Source organism: Thrips palmi, unplaced genomic scaffold (assembly GCF_012932325.1).
Source record: "Thrips palmi isolate BJ-2018 unplaced genomic scaffold, TpBJ-2018v1 HiC_scaffold_10, whole genome shotgun sequence".
Taxonomy (NCBI): domain Eukaryota; kingdom Metazoa; phylum Arthropoda; class Insecta; order Thysanoptera; family Thripidae; genus Thrips; species Thrips palmi.
In genome coordinates, this window is record NW_023144621.1 from 15,700,309 (window position 1) to 15,715,585 (window position 15,277).

Genomic DNA, 15,277 nt, shown 5'->3' on the forward strand with positions numbered 1-15,277 from the left:
CACAGCCTCGCTGTTTGACGCTGGCACAGCCTCGCTGTTTGACGCTGGCACAGCCTCGCTGTTTGAGCTGGCACAGCCTCGCTTTTTGAGCTGGCACAGCCTCGCTGTTTGAGCTGGCACAGCCTCGCTGTTTAGCTGGCACAGCCTCGCTGTTTGACGCTGGCACAGCCTCGCTGTTTGGCTGGCACAGCCTCGCTGTTTGACGCTGGCACAGCCCGCTGTTTGAGCTGGCACAGCCTCGCTGTTTGCGCTGGCACAGCCTCGCTGTTTGACGCTGGCACAGCCTCGCTGTTTAGCTGGCACAGCCTCGCTGTTTGACGCTGGCACAGCCTCGCTGTTGAGCTGGCACAGCCTCGCTTTTTGAGCTGGCACAGCCTCGCTGGACGCTGGCACAGCCTCGCTGTTTGACGCTGGCACAGCCTCGCTGTTTGACGCTGGCACAGCCTCGCTGTTTGACGCTGGCAAGCCTCGCTGTTGAGGCTGGCACAGCCTCGCTGTTTGAGCTGGCACAGCCTCGCTGTTTGACGCTGGCACAGCCTCGCTGTTTGACGCTGGCACAGCCTCGCTGTTTGACGCTGGCACAGCCTCGCTGTTTGAGGCTGGCACGCCTCGCTGTTTGACGCGGGCACAGCCTCGCTGTTTGAGCTGGCACAGCCTCGCTGTTGAGCTGGCACAGCCTCGCTGTTTAGCTGGCACAGCCTCGCTGTTTGAGGTGGCACAGCCTCGCTGTTTGACGCTGGCACAGCCTCGCTGTTTGCGCGGCACAGCCTGCTGTGTGAGGCTGGCACAGCCTCGCTTTTTGGGAGGCTGGCACAGCCTCGCTGTTTGCGCTGGCACAGCCTCGCTGTTTGACGCTGGCAAGCCTCGCTGTTTGACGCTGGCACAGCCTCGCTGTTTGACGCTGGCACAGCCTCGCTGGTGTGCGGCTGGCACAGCCCGCAGTTTGACGCTGGCACAGCCTCGCTGTTTGACGCTGGCACGCCTCGCTGTTTGACGCTGGCACAGCCTCGCTGTTTGACGCCTGGCACAGCCTCGCTTGTTGACGCTGGCACCGCCTGCTCGCTGTTTGACGCTGGCACAGCCTCGGTTGACGCTGGCACAGCCTCGCGTTTGACGCTGGCACAGCCTCGCTGTTTGACGCTGGCACAGCCTCGCGTTTGACGCTGGCACAGCCTCGCTTTTGACGCTGGCACGCCTCGCTGTTTGGCATCGCCCTCCCCCCTTCACCACTTTCAGACACTAAGTGCCATTTTGAGCTCGAAATAGAGAGAAAATATAGCAATGTCGCAATTCTTTGATTTTTTGCTTCTTGCTCGCTCGCTCGCAGTTTTCTTAATTTCCTCCATTATTTTGCCGTTTGGCTCGCTTCGCCCACCAATAAAGCGTGTGATTAAGCTCTAAAAATGGCAAAATTTGTTAAAGTCTAGAATTGTGTGCATTTTCGCTTTAAGCTTGTTCGTTTGCTGCTTTGGAACACTATTAGAGAAGTCTAAACCGTATTGGGTGTTGCCCTTAACGGTAGGCAACCCAACAATTTTTCATAAAATTTCGCCCCCCTCCCCCAGACCGTACTTCCGCGGCCCTGGCGCCGCGAGGCGCTTCCCCCGCGCGGCCGGTCGCGCTTCCCCTGCCGCGCACTGTCGCGCTTTCCCCTGCCGCGACACTGTCGCGCTTCCTTTGCCGCGACACTGTCGCGCTTCCCTTGCCCGAGGCCGTCGCGCTTCCCCTGCCGCGACACTGTCGCGCTTCCCCTGCCGCGACACGTCGCGCTTCCTGCCGCGACACTGTCGCGCTTCCCCTGCCGCGAGGCCGTCGCGCTTCCCCTGCCGCGACACTGTCGCGCTTCCCCTGCCGCGACACTGTCGCGCTTCCTTGCCGCGACACTGTCGCGCTTCCCCTGCCGCGAGGCCGTCGCGCTTCCCTGCCGCGACACTGTCGCGCTTCCCCTGCCGCGACACTGTCGCGCTTCCCCTGCCCGCGACAACTGTCGCGCTTCCTTTGCCGCGACACTGTCGCGCTTCCCTGCCGCGGCCGTCGCGCTTCCCCTGCCGCGACACTGTCGCGCTTCCCCTGCCGCGACACTGTCGCGCTCCCCTGCGCGACACTGTCGCGCTTCCCCTGCCGCGAGGCCGTCGCGCTTCCCCTGCCGCGACCCGGACACTGTCCGCGCTTCCCCTGCCGCGACACTGTCGCGCTTCCCCGCCGCGACACTGTCGCGGTTCTCCTGCCGCGAGGGCCGTCGCGCTTCCCCTGCCGCGAGGCCGTCGCGCTTCCCCTGCCCCGAGCCGTCGCGCTTCGTCGGTCAAGTCAAAAATATAGGGTAGGTCAACTCTGGGGTGGGTCAACTTTTTTTGGTAATATTTATATTACTCCTATTTATATTCCCATATTTATATTCTAATATTTATATTAATATTTTTATTAATTAATATATAGGTAGGTCAACTTTGAGGTGGGTCAAGCTACATAGACTCCACGCGTCGTTTAAACGGCCGGCTAATTATCCCGTGGATCATGTCCATATTTTTATTAAATCATTTCGTTCGTTTCTGTTTTTCTTTTTTTCGCCCTCTTTTTTCCCGTATTATTCATCGTGCCGTTTTACTGCGAGCGGTAATCTCGCCGGGAATAATTATCGCTGTGGACGTGTCCGCCTCGCCGGCGCGGGGATTCGAACCTAGGACCAGACGGGCGGCCGCCCCCGTGACGTCATCCATTGCTTTCCATCGGAATGCGAAGGAATCGCCTCCGGCACGCCGAGGAAGCGCTAAATGAGGATCACCTGCATTTGCAAGCAAAGTGGGACGGGCGGAAGGACGGACGGACGGCCAGACAGACAGACAGACAGACAGACAGACAGAAACGCGTTTTTTCAGTGTAGGCACCCCTCGTGCGTCTGTCCGTCGCTCCGAGCGCCGCGAACGCCCGTCGGGTAGGCAACCCGGCCAGCTCTCGAGCCCAGCGGCACGGCCCGCCCTCCCCACCACAGGGGCGCCGACGCCGAGGCGCTCAGCGCTGCTGGCACCGGTTCATCAGGTTCGGGTTCGAATCCCAGCGGCGGCGTTCGGTTTTCGGGTCGGTCCGCGTCCCGTGTCTCGTCAGCAGCAACCCCCACCTCGCCTCGACACCCCCGCCGCCGCGCTGCCGCCGCGCTGCCGCCCGGCCGGGCCGGCCCACTCAACCCTTTCGAGGTAACAACTTTGGAAGTGAGTTTCGATGTACTTGCCAAGTCTTTTGGCGGCAACTCTACGGTAGGGGCGGTGCCCGGTGGTGCTCCAGTTTGTAGGGTTGCCACCCTCCGTGTGTGGACACCTGGCCCGCGCACCCCGGGGACGAGGCGCGGGCGCAGAGGTCCGTGTGCGGAGTGGCAACCTGGCAAGGCCTGGCAGGGCGGTTATCCGCGAGCGGAATTTGGTACAAGGCAGCGACGTGCCCTCGGCCTGCACGGCCTGCACGGCCTGCACGGCCAGCCTCTCTCTGTTAACACGGATCAAATCAATATTCAGTCCGTAAAGCCGGGGGAGGGAGCAGGGCGAGGGAGGGCGATAAAAAGAGAAGGGCGCTTGAGCCGGACTAGAGCATCGACAGGGCCTTGCAGCGTGGAGCCTTGTTCTGTTCAGTTAGGGTAATCCCGCTGCATGGAGCGGCCAGACAGCCCGCCTGGCCTGCCTAGCCTCGCGGAGGGAACGGAATCACGACAACGCGCGGTTGAGCCGAAGCGGACGCGAAGATCTGCCAATCCTCGAGATGCCTGCCTGCCTGCCTGGCTGCCTGGATGGCTCTGGCTGCCTGGCTGTGATTGATGGTTCGGAATGCCAGACAGCCAGGCAGCCAGCCAAACGGTGGGGCCGGGGAAGCAGAAGCCCAGAAGGTAGGCAACCCTTTACAGCCCCCGGAATTTCCACCCCGAAAAGGGGAAAAAAAATAAAGAAAAAGGGGGGGATTCGAACCTGAACCTCACACATGGGCGCACAGCAGCTCACCCTTCACTTCGACGCGCGAATCGCCGCGGGCGCGAACTCTTTCTGAATTCCGGGCCGTTCCGCGGAATGATGAAGGTGGACCTCCGATTTGCTGTATTATTGTCTGAATTGGCGGCAGGTGGGATGGGAGGTGTGGCGGGGAGGCGCCTGCTCCGGCTTTCCACTAGCTGGGTGCCCCATGCGGCCCATGCCCCCTTGCCTCCGTGTTCGTTCCGTGTTCGTTCCGGCCGGGCCGCCCCGAATACAAAGTGCCACGCACCTCGGCGGATTGGCCCGCGAGATGGGGCTCCCGTCAGCAGGAGGGTGTCAACGGGGCGGGCGCAGCGCACCGCCACCGGCGAAGGCGGCCAAAACTCCAGACGTGTTTTGAGCTGCAGACTAGGCTGCAATGGGACTCGAACCGAACGTGTGACTCCACCAATGGATTCCTCGTTCGGAGAGCAATCCATTGGTGGGGTCACACGCTCGGTTCAAGTCCCATTTAGCGACTCTGGAGCTCAAAACGCGTTTAGAGTTTTGGCCGCCTCCACCGATCTTCCGGCCCACTGTGCGCCGTTGCCGCTTCTAGCTGCTAAACTCACCTTCTGGTCCCGGACACCTCGACGACGACGCAGCGGTTGGGGCTCCACCAGACGGGCGCCAGCGTCCAGTACGAGGAGGTGGCGTTCCTCGCCCAGGCCTCGTCCGGGAACAGCACCACCTGCGGGCACGCCACCAGAAACTAGAAACGCCATTGTGGTTCGAACAGCCACTCCCGCCGGATCCTTCTTAATAATGGAGCAAGCAGCCCCGCCGTTCGCATTAGCGCCCCGCGCGGTGCGTTCTTGAGAACGGCAGCACGGCCGCAGCACGGTGGGCCAGAAGACCGGTGGCGGCGGCCGAAACTCCAGACGCATTTTGAGCTCCTGGGTCTCTAAACAAGACTCGAACCAAACGTGTGACCCACCCCACCAATGGACTACTCTCCGAACGAGGAATCCATTGGTGGGGTCACTCGTTCGGTAGCGACCCTGGAGTTCAAAACGCGTCTTGAGTTTCGTCCGCCTCCACCGGTCTTCTGGCCCACTGTGGGGTGGGGCCGGCCTGCGAGCGCGCATGCCGGGACGCATGCATTTTTTAGAAGTAATAAAAAGGAAGTACTCTTCTTGATCGTTTAAGGAGGCCCGCTCCCCGCCCGGCCGCCTGGCCGCCTCGCCTCGTCCCACGGGGTGAATGTTTCACGGAGTTTCTTGGCACCCTCTCAGGGCGCCACCGAGACAGAGGAAAAAAACTACCCGCCGCGGCGGTATCGAACCCCAGAACAAAGACACGTGCCTAATCATCCCTGAGAGCGCCGCCGCCAACATTCCTCATCTGTTTGCTCAGCGCCAACAGGGCCACGAAATGGCGCGGTCTGATCCACTCGATCCGGGCCGTGTTGTTGTTGAGTTAGCTGGCCTATTGGCGATGCCGCGATAAGAACAACAACAACAACAACAACAACAAGGAGGCGGGGACGAAGAGGAGTGCTCTCGTAGATTGGAGATTGTTGTTGTTGCGGTGCAGCGCGCAGCCATGGCGCAGCCCTCCTCCATTCCGGCTCAGCGAGAAGGGAGAGGTCGGTTAAGCGACACGTCTCGGACAGGTGTACGGGGCACCGGGGCAGCCCCGCCGCCGCCCCGCCCACCCGCCCCGCCCCGCGCCCCGCCCTGTCCGACCCTTTTACCGTCTCGCAGGACGAGGAGAGAGGCCTGGGGCCTGGGGGCCTCCTCGCCAGAGAATATCCACTAAACGCGAGCCTCGCGTGAGTGTGTGAGTGTGAGCGCGTACGTGTGATGGAAGGCGACTGCCAGTGTGTGCGCTTGTGCGGCCGAGTGGGCGTGTCGTTCGCGGTCCCGCTTCGAGCGGTGCTCATCGTTTGTCCGACCTTCATGTGTCCGACCTGTCCAAATTTCACTTGCCCGTGAATCGGCTGAAAATTTTGTCCGACCTCCGTTTTGTCCGACCCACTTACACCGCCAGGCGGTCAGGCTGCGGCTAGAGCAGCGGTTCTCAACCTTTCGCGGCTCGCGACCCCAAATTTGTAGCCAAAAATTTCCGCGACCCCCAGGAAAAGTTTCGCGACCCCACGGGACCCCTCCTTTAACATGCCACTGCGTCTGATCCGAGGCGGGCATTTTGCTCCCTCAACGGGCAATTGGTCTTTGGACCTTCCTTTAGCATGCCTCTGTTACGGAGTGCGATTATCAGTCTTAGTTTGGGAGCAGTATTGTCTCAAAGTTGGCCAAAACGCTCAGAAATGTCTTTAAAAAATCATGTTTTGGGTCGATTTTAAGCAGCCACTGCGTCTGATTCAAGGCGGGCATTTTGCTCCCTCAACGGGCAATTGGTCTTTGGACCTTCCTTTAGCATGCCTCTGTTACGGAATGCGATTATCAGTCTTAGTTTGGGAGCAGTATTGTCTCAAAGTTGGCCAAAACGCTCAGAAATGTCTTTAAAAAATCATGTTTTGGGTCGATTTTAAGCAGCCACTGCGTCTGATCCAAGGCGGGCATTTTGCTCCCTCAACGGGCAATTGGTCTTTGGACCTTCCTTTAGCATGCCTCTGTTACGGAGTGCGATTATCAGTCTTAGTTTGGGAGCAGTATTGTCTCAAAGTTGGCCAAAACGCTCAGAAATGTCTTTAAAAAATCATGTTTTGGGTCGATTTTAAGCAGCCACTGCGTCTGATTCAAGGCGGGCATTTTGCTCCCTCAACGGGCAATTGTTCCTTGGACCTTCCTTTAGCATGCCTCTGTTACGGAATGCGATTATCAGTCTTAGTTTGGGAGCAGTATTGTCTCAAAGTTGACCAAAACAGGCACAACGATTTTTCAAAGACATTTCTGAGCGTTTCGGCCAACTTTGAGACAATACTGCTCCCAAACTAAGACTGATAATCACACTCCGTAAAAAAGGCATGCTAAAAGAAGGTCCAAAGACCAATTGCCCGTTGAGGGAGCAAAATGCCCGCCTCGGATCAGACGCAGTGGCTGCTTAAAATCGACCCAAAACATGATTTTTTAAAGACATTTCTGAGCGTTTTGGCCAACTTTGAGACAATACTGCTCCCAAACTAAGACTGATAATCGCATTCCGTAACAGAGGCATGCTAAAGGAAGGTCCAAAGACCAATTGCCCGTTGAGGGAGCAAAATGCCCGCCTTGGATCAGACGCAGTGGCTGCTTAAAATCGACCCAAAACATGATTTTTTAAAGACATTTCTGAGCGTTTTGGCCAACTTTGAGACAATACTGCTCCCAAACTAAAACTGATAATCGCACTCCGTAACAGAGGCATGCTAAAGGAAGGTCCAAAGACCAATTGCCCGTTGAGGGAGCAAAATGCCCGCCTCGGATCAGACGCAGTGGCTGCTTAAAATCGGCCCAAAACACGACCCCAGCTACCTCGCCGCGACCCCTTAAAATTTTTTCGCGACCCCACTTGGGGTCGCGACCCTAAGGTTGAGAACCACTGGGCTAGAGAGCAACTCGGCGGCGCTCAATTGATCTAAACACCCGCGGCTCACTCTCTATGTCAATCAAGACTGGATGCAGAACAATCCAAATTTGTACATTTTAACACAAAATGTATTCAGAGTAACAGAAGTAAAATGAACACTATAAAGAAAATTTCAGCGAAAGAGGGCACCCCGGCGAACCGGCCCTCTTCCCCGCTGGCTTGGTGAGCCAGTGGTTCCCCCATCTCATCACAGGAGCAACCTCAGAGTTAAACCGCAGTGGCCCCGTCATTGGTCGCGTCATCTGTGATGTGGAGGAGTCCTCTCATAGTAGGCCAGGCTGCCACCTTTCCCAGTAGTCGGGTTTCGTTCCCGGCCCCCTTCCCACTCAGGGGCCATGCTACTGGTAATCAGGAGTCTGCGTCACCCTGCCCAGCAGCGGAACCACTGGGCTATGAGAGGCACACTGAACGCCGGCCGATTTTGTATACTTGAACCGCCTTCTTGCGATGCAAGCTTGGTCAAAATATTCTTTACGGTGCTGGGTATCGAACCCCGGACCCCGCAGTCGGGACCCGACGCCTCTGCGCTCTCGGCCACCACGGCCCATGGGTGCCGATGTGCGAAGGGGAGCATTTGAAGCCGCTGGTCCGAACCGTATAGTCAGACAAAAAGAGCGGGTAGCTAGTATTCGATCGCTCGATCCGAGTATAGGATTCAAAGATCTCAACATCTTCGGCCACCGTGGCTCGCCGAGTAAGCCGAGTGGCGCAGCGGGCCCAAACCGCACCGGGAAAGCTACTCCTAAAATGTAAAGGATTGCAGGGAGTCGAACCCCAGCCCCTGGAGTAGCGGATCAACGCCTCTGCGCGCTCAGCCGCCGCTGTTTCAGAAAAGTGTGTCGCAAGTCCCAAGTCCCACGACTGGCTTCACACTGTGGCATCCCGAGGAAATCATGATCACGCGCAGGGGCTAGGGTTCGACTCCCAGCAATTCTTTACATTTTAGGAGTGGCTTTCCCAAGTGAAATTTGGACAGGTCGGACAAAAGAAGGTCGGACAAACGACATACACCCCGAGCACCGGCGTTATGAAGCAGAGGGAACCGAAAAAGATAAATTGAAAAGGAAACTCGCAAAGTGAGCGACCAAATTGCGCCACCGCTAGCTAACCAAGCCGGCTGACGCTGTTAGCCCTGTTAGCTCCTCAACGGGATTACATTGGGGAACTAACCCGGGCGATGATAGTCGCTCCTACACTGGGAGCCCGGAGGCGCGCTGGAAGCACGCTGGAGGCCGGGCTGCCCCAAAGTGCCCCAAGAGGGGCTCGGGGTCGTCACACACGTCCCCGCCCCAGCACGGGGCTGCGGGGGCCCATTTAGAAAGCGTCGCCGAACATCGGGCTGGCCGCGCCGTGGCCGAGCCAAGGCAGCGCCCCGAGGGGGGCGTGGGCAGGGCGTGCGGCAGACCGGCCAGAGGGCCCCCCGAGGGGCTGCTGGGGATGCCGAGGCAGGAAATACTCCGTGCATGAGGGCCCTCAGTGAGCCTCTTTGTTCTTGGGGGCGACACGGTGACAGTGTGGGGAGGCGGTGGTCTTGCGGGGACAGCTGCCCTTCTCTCTCGATCCCATTAAAAAGGTTAATGGTCCTGGAAAATCAATCAGCCCTTCCTTTTTCCCGCGCAAATCCTTGATGGGGTCCTCGCTCTTGCGATTCGCCGGGGCAATTCGCCGCGCTTCTAATGAAGCGTGCGTGCGGGCAGACAGACAGGCAGGCAGGCGGACAGACAGGCTGGCTCCGCGGGGGCCTAGTGGGGCTTGTGGGGCAAAGACAAACAAAGTGGTGCGGCAGTGGCAGCAGTGGCGCTCTAGCGGTCGTGTCCGGGACTTGTCTTTGTTGGCAGCGGGGGCCGTGGGGACCGTGTCTTGTGCGCCTCGACGCGTAAACTGCGGACTGTATCATGACGTCACGGCCTCTTGGAGGTGTGTGTGTGTGTGTGTTAGTGCGCGTGTGTGAGTATGATTTGGTGTGCTGTGACAGAGCCGTTCGTTGAGCGTCCACTCTTAAACCTTAAACCTTAAACCATCCTCTAGTCAGTCTGCATGTTTGCTCCGTTTTTTTCGAAACTACGTTCCCCTGTTTCAGCAAGCACTTCATTTCGGCCGCCCAGCTGTTCGTTGGTCACCAGCCCAGTCAGGATTCGGGTTCGAAATCGAAACCATTCCATCTTTCGGTTTCCGTACTGCGGGCACTCGCCCACTTTGCGGCAACGCGTTCGTTCGCTGATGAGGTTCCCAGACAAATAATGCAAATATGCCTTCAAAAGGCGGCCGGGCGGCCAGGCGGGCGGGCAGGGCGATGAAGTATAATTCGACAGACGTGCCGCAATTTGGCGTGCACCGCAGTCTCGCTCTGTCTCTCTCGCACGCCCCCTCGCGCGCTCTGGCGTTTGCCTGGCGTCGGAGAGAGACAGGGACTCGATCGAGAGCCACCCTTTGAACGCGTCCAGCCCGTCCGACAGCCATTACGGGACTTTGCATGTTGCACCGGCGGGGCGGGGCGGGGCGGGGCGGGGCGGGGCGGGGCGGGGCGGGGCGTTCCCCAGGGACGCCCTCGGGCCGGGCCTGGCTAAGGCCTGGCGGGCCGCCGCGGGCCGCGGTGTCTTCCAGGGGGATCCGTCTAGTCATGACGTCACCGCGGTATGAAAAGGGTGTGCATAAAACTCCCGAGAACGGAGCCGCCTTGACGTTTAATATCGCACCTGCCTCCCTGGCGCGCGCGCGCGCGCGCGCGCGTGTGTGTGTGTGTGTGTGTGTCTGGGCGTGTGTGCGACGGTATATTATTTGATGTGTGCGTGTGTGTGCATGTTTGTATTCCCACTACCATATATAGTGTACTATGGCGGCCTTGCCAAATGTTTGCACATGATCATAGCGTATGACCGATAAGACCCCCGCGTCGATCCCGATCGGGTGATTACTGTGTGTGTGTGTGTGAGAGAGAGAGAGAGAGAGAGAGAGAGAGAGAGAGAGAGAGAGAGAGAGAGAGAGAGCGCGCCTGCGTGCACACAGAGAGGAGGGAGACACGGCAACGAGCTGGATGCGGAAATCTCATTTGAGTTACGCATCGGCAGCGGTGCCCGTCCCCGCCCCGCCCCGCCCCGGCCCCGGTGGCGGGTGGCGCTTGCGAGGCGCCCCACGGGACATCTTTGGCAAGCATCCCGGAGAGACGCCGCCGCCTGTAGGCTGAGTCCGAGCGCGTCGATCTCTCTCGCACCCACACAGGACGCCGCATGAGTGCGAGAGAGACAGAGGCCTCACACTCGGAGTTATCAGTGTGCTGGCGCCGCCCCGCCACTACCAGGGCCTGGCCAGGCCGCCACACTGTGGGGGCGAGGGCGAGGCGGGGCGTTCCGAGAGGCGCCCACGTTTTTTTGTCTCTCTCTCTCTCTCTCCCTCCTAAGCGACGACCGTCTCGCGGCGACGTCGCGCGGGAAACAATTTTTCCCTCCAGTTTACGAAGCCGGCGGTAGACTTTCTTACGAAGCTGCAAAAAAATAAAGTCAGCCGTGGAAATCGCTGTCCAACCTGCCAAAAAAAAATTTCGAAATAAAAACAAACAAAAAACGCCGCCAAACCACAACCGCAACCCTGGCTCGCTGCTGCTAGAGCTGGTGTCGAAGAGCACCTCGGATTATGGTGTGGTGGTGCACCGCATGCGGGAGGGAGAGAGAGAGAGAGAGAGAGAGAGAGAGAGAGAGAGAGAGAGAGAGAGCGACAGCGACGAGGACTGCCGCTATCTCCCCTCACACTCCACTGCTTGTGCAGTGTGGGGCCAGCAGCAGCCACCACGCGGTCGGACGGGTACCTTTTCAACGCTGCCGGCCCGCCGGTACTGGAGCAGGTGCAACAACAACAACAACAACAAGTGGTGGGGTGGAGGACTGAGCTGCGTCCTCCCGGTCGACTGGAGAAAGACGCGCCGAAAACGCTATCACGGCCTAATCGCGTTATGTGATCAATTAAATCGGGGCTCAGAGACGGAAGAGGCGGGGGAGGGGGAGGGGGGGGGATGGATGCACGGAGGGCGGGGGTACAATGGCCAAACCACAGCAAATAGAATGAGATAAAATCCTGAACGGCGGACGCACTGAGATGTTCGGACCGTATCGGGAACTAGCACGCCCTCAACGTTTCGTCGCAATCGGGGATTAGTTTTTGAGCGTCTTTTTTGAATCCACCCCCACCAAAAAACAGCACACACACACACACACACAAGCGCGCGCGCAAACGAAGCCTCCTTCAGTGCGAGTGACCAACGAGGACCGCAAGGGTAGGCATCCGTCCTAACCGCAATGGCTGGGCGTAGAGAGCTGGTCCAAAGGGCTGGTCCAAAGGGCTGGTCCAAGGGGCTGGTCCAAAGGGCTGGTCCAAGGGGCTGGTCCAAAGGGCTGGTCCAAAGGGCTGGTCCAAAGGGCTGGTCCAAAGGGCTGGTCCTGCCGCGGCTAGCCGGCCGGCAAAGGACTGTAAGGGTCGAGGCCGACGAGGCGCGTGAAGGGCTCGCAGGGCCCCTCGCCGGGCCCTCGCAAGGCGGAGCAGAACTAAGTGATGAGTTAATCCCACAAAACAAAGACGCCGCGTCGAGTGTGTGGGTGTGTGGGTGTGTGAGTGCGGGGGATGGTGGCGCCAAGTCCGTCCGAGTCTCGCCGCCCCTACCTGGCGACGCCGGCGACATTCATCAGGCTTGGGTCTGGGTCGCTATGCTAATGCGCGGCCTGCATTTATGCCCCGTCTGTCTATCCGTCCGTCCGTCTGTCCGTCGCCCTGGCCGACGGGGACAAACTCGCCGTCCTTCCTGGGGACCTGCTTCGGGCCCGCCGAGCGGCAACGGCGCTGGCTCCCCGGGCTGCCGTTGCCTCTGAGGTTATGGGGTACTTGAGGTCCGGGCTGCGGTCCGCGGCCAGGCCGGCCAGGCCCTCCCCCACGACAGGAAATACCCCCGGTGCTGCGGCATTGCTGCCCTGATCCTTCCGGGGACCTACCCTATTTCCCGCCCGCTTCCGACCTTTAGGGGTCGCCGCCTTGTGCTGCTGCCCCACGGAGGGCCAGAAGACCGGTGGGGGCGGCCAAAACTCTAGTCGCGTTTTCAGCTCCAGCAAGCTCCAGCTCCAGAGTCGCTAAACAGGACTCGAACCGAGCGCCTGGCCGCAACAATGGGAGCACGTCGCGCTAGTGCTGAAGGGGCGCTAATTTTCAGTGGCTACAGCACGGCAGCATGGCCGGGCTGTTGCCAAGAGCACGCCATTCAATCCGATTGGGGTTTGAAAACACGCCACCAGGCACGCAGACAGACTGACATGCGCAAGTTGGACAGACAGACAAATACTGGGGCGCTCCGCTGAGGAGATCAAAATCGAATCACAGCAGCACAGCCGCGCACTTCATCAAGAGTCGGTTTGCCTCGTTCATTCGCAAGACTGCACCGACTTTTTTTTATTCGCGAAAAAAAGATGATAACTAAAACAAAAACTGCCGGCGTCGATGCCTGGAAAATGATTTCGCCGACATCGCGCGGCCCGCGCCATGGGCTTTATTTTTCCCTCAAATTTTTTTCCCGCTGTTATTTTGCGAGCGCGTCGATGGAGCCTCCGACGAAAACAAGAAAACGAGGCCGGGCCGAGAGCGAGCGGGCACGGAAAAGCAATTGAACTGAGTACACGTCCGCGCGTCGCGGCGCGTCGTCGCCCGCGTCGCCGCCTCGCGTCCGGCGACTCGACCTAGTTGGCCATTAGTGCGCCCATCGGCGTGCCGGAGTGGCCGGAGTGGCCCCCGCGGCCCCCGCGGCCCGTGGAGGCCATGGCGGGGCCGGGACGGCCGGAACCCGGAACGATTCGCACTGCGACACTGCCAACTGATAGGCAATTTGCGAGCCTAGCTGCCCTCGGGGCCGATTCGTTGCCACGCGCCGCCCTGGGGCCGCGTTGGAGCCAATAGGCAGTGTTTGCCTCGCGCGCACTGGCAGACAGACAGACAGACAGGCAGACAGACAGGCGAGAGCGTTGGCGACGCCCCGTCACGTGCTGGTGTATCACCGACATGACCGGGCGGGCCCGAAAGCCAGACGATCACTTGTGGTCCAGGCATTAATCGCAATCGCAATCGCCCGGCGAGTAGGCAACCCCGACTACACGCCGGTGTCGGTGATGCCTACCCGGCGAACCACAGGCGTCCGGTCACCGCGGAGCATTTCCCGACAAACAGACAGAGACATGGACAGACAGACAGACAGACAGACAGACAGACAGACAGACAGACAGACAGACAGGGTGTCACTGCTGGGCGACACGGCCCCCCGCGCTATCATTGGCCAATTGATAAAGGGACGGCGTGGGCGGCGATTAATCTACATAAATCCGACCTCGCGTCCCCGCGGGCCGCGAGCGGGAAAATTTGATTTGGAGTCGCCGCCGGTTTGTTCGCGCTGCCTGTCTGCCTGTCTGTCCGCCTGTCCGTCGCTGTCCTCGTTGATTGGGGCGCGGACAGTGGACAGTGCAGGGTCAACACGAGCGGCAGTGCTTTTATTTTGGCCTCCGGATTGTCCACCGTCCTCGTCCTCTCGTACGGTCGTCGTCGGCGCCCTCGCTCGACGTGATCCTGGACGAGCGCGGCAACGCAGATGGTTTTAACACTACGCCACTGCGGCAATCCGCGCGTGGTTCGCTGTTCTGCGAGTTTTGCACTGCGCGAGAGAGGCAAAGCGACGAAAACGGACTATCATGACCCTATCGTGGTGGCCTCAGCGAGGGCCTCGCCGGCGCTGGCGCGGCGCGAGTCCGGTCGCCATGGCAACGCGACGACGGCGACGACGCGGTGGTCGACCCTCCCGCTCACCTTGCTGGGCCCGGCGCGCCTCCGCAGCAGCTTCTTGCAGGACGGCGGTGGCTCGCTGAAGTAGGAGGGCAGCGCGTCGGCGGCCTGGCCCAGGGCCTGGCCGCAGCTGGGCGTGCAGCCCCTGCCGGCCTTCTTGGCGGCCTTGGCGGCCTTGGCGGCCTGCACCGCGTCCACCGCGTCGCTGTCGTGCACCACGCCGCCGCAGCAGCACCGCAGCAGGGGGCACCGGGGCGGGGCCATGCCAGCATCGCGGGCCCTGGCGGCAGTGGCGGCCCACACCGGGACGGCGACGGCCGCGTGCAGGGTGACGACGCGCGCGAAGCAGGCGAAGATCGCCCGCCGCGCGCACCACCACCAAGCGAGCACGCGCTCGCGACTCGCGTCTCGCGGCCGACTGGCGGACTAGCGCCCCGGACCGCCAGGACCGCCCTGCGAGGCTGCGCCGGGCTCCGCCGGGCTGCGCGAGGGCCTCCAGCTGGACACTCCGGTGCAAAAGCGGCGGCTGGAGCGGCAGGGAGGCGGCAGCGCGGCGGCAGCGAGGCGGCAGCCCCAAGCCCCAGCCACCCCCAGAGCGACCCGGCCCGCGCCGCCCGCGCGCCCCGCGCCACCCCCGACCGCCCCGCCGCCCCGCCGCCCCGCCCAGGCTGGCGCCACCGTCACCTCTCCTTCTGTTGCTGTGGAGCAGCGCGGCAGCGCGGAGGCTGGGCCTGCCTGCCTGGGCTGCCTGCCTGGGCCCCCGTCGCCATGGAAACGACGCCGTGCCGCCAGCATCGAGCGCCACCCCTTCTCTCTCCATCTCTCCACGGCCGTCAACACGGCGGCGCGCGCCCCGTCTCTCTCACACCCCCGCCACACCGCCGCCGCACCACCACCGCCCTCCTCGTCTTACCTCTTGCGCCATCTATCATTTTCTGCAACTTGCCACAAGA

At 60.6% G+C, this 15,277-nt stretch overlaps 1 protein-coding gene across 1 annotated transcript in view; it reads right to left on the reverse strand.

The window, feature by feature from the left end:
• Nucleotides 1-15,249, reverse strand: part of LOC117645618 — a 27,063-nt gene extending 11,814 nt beyond the window's left edge. The window contains exons 1-3 of the mRNA XM_034385881.1: nucleotides 15,238-15,249; nucleotides 14,349-14,498; nucleotides 4,565-4,683 (exon numbers count right to left, since the gene is read on the reverse strand). Coding sequence (XP_034241772.1) covers nucleotides 4,565-4,683; nucleotides 14,349-14,498; nucleotides 15,238-15,249 — 281 coding nt within the window. The remainder of the gene's footprint in view (nucleotides 1-4,564; nucleotides 4,684-14,348; nucleotides 14,499-15,237) is intronic.
• Nucleotides 15,250-15,277: the final 28 nt, after the last annotated feature.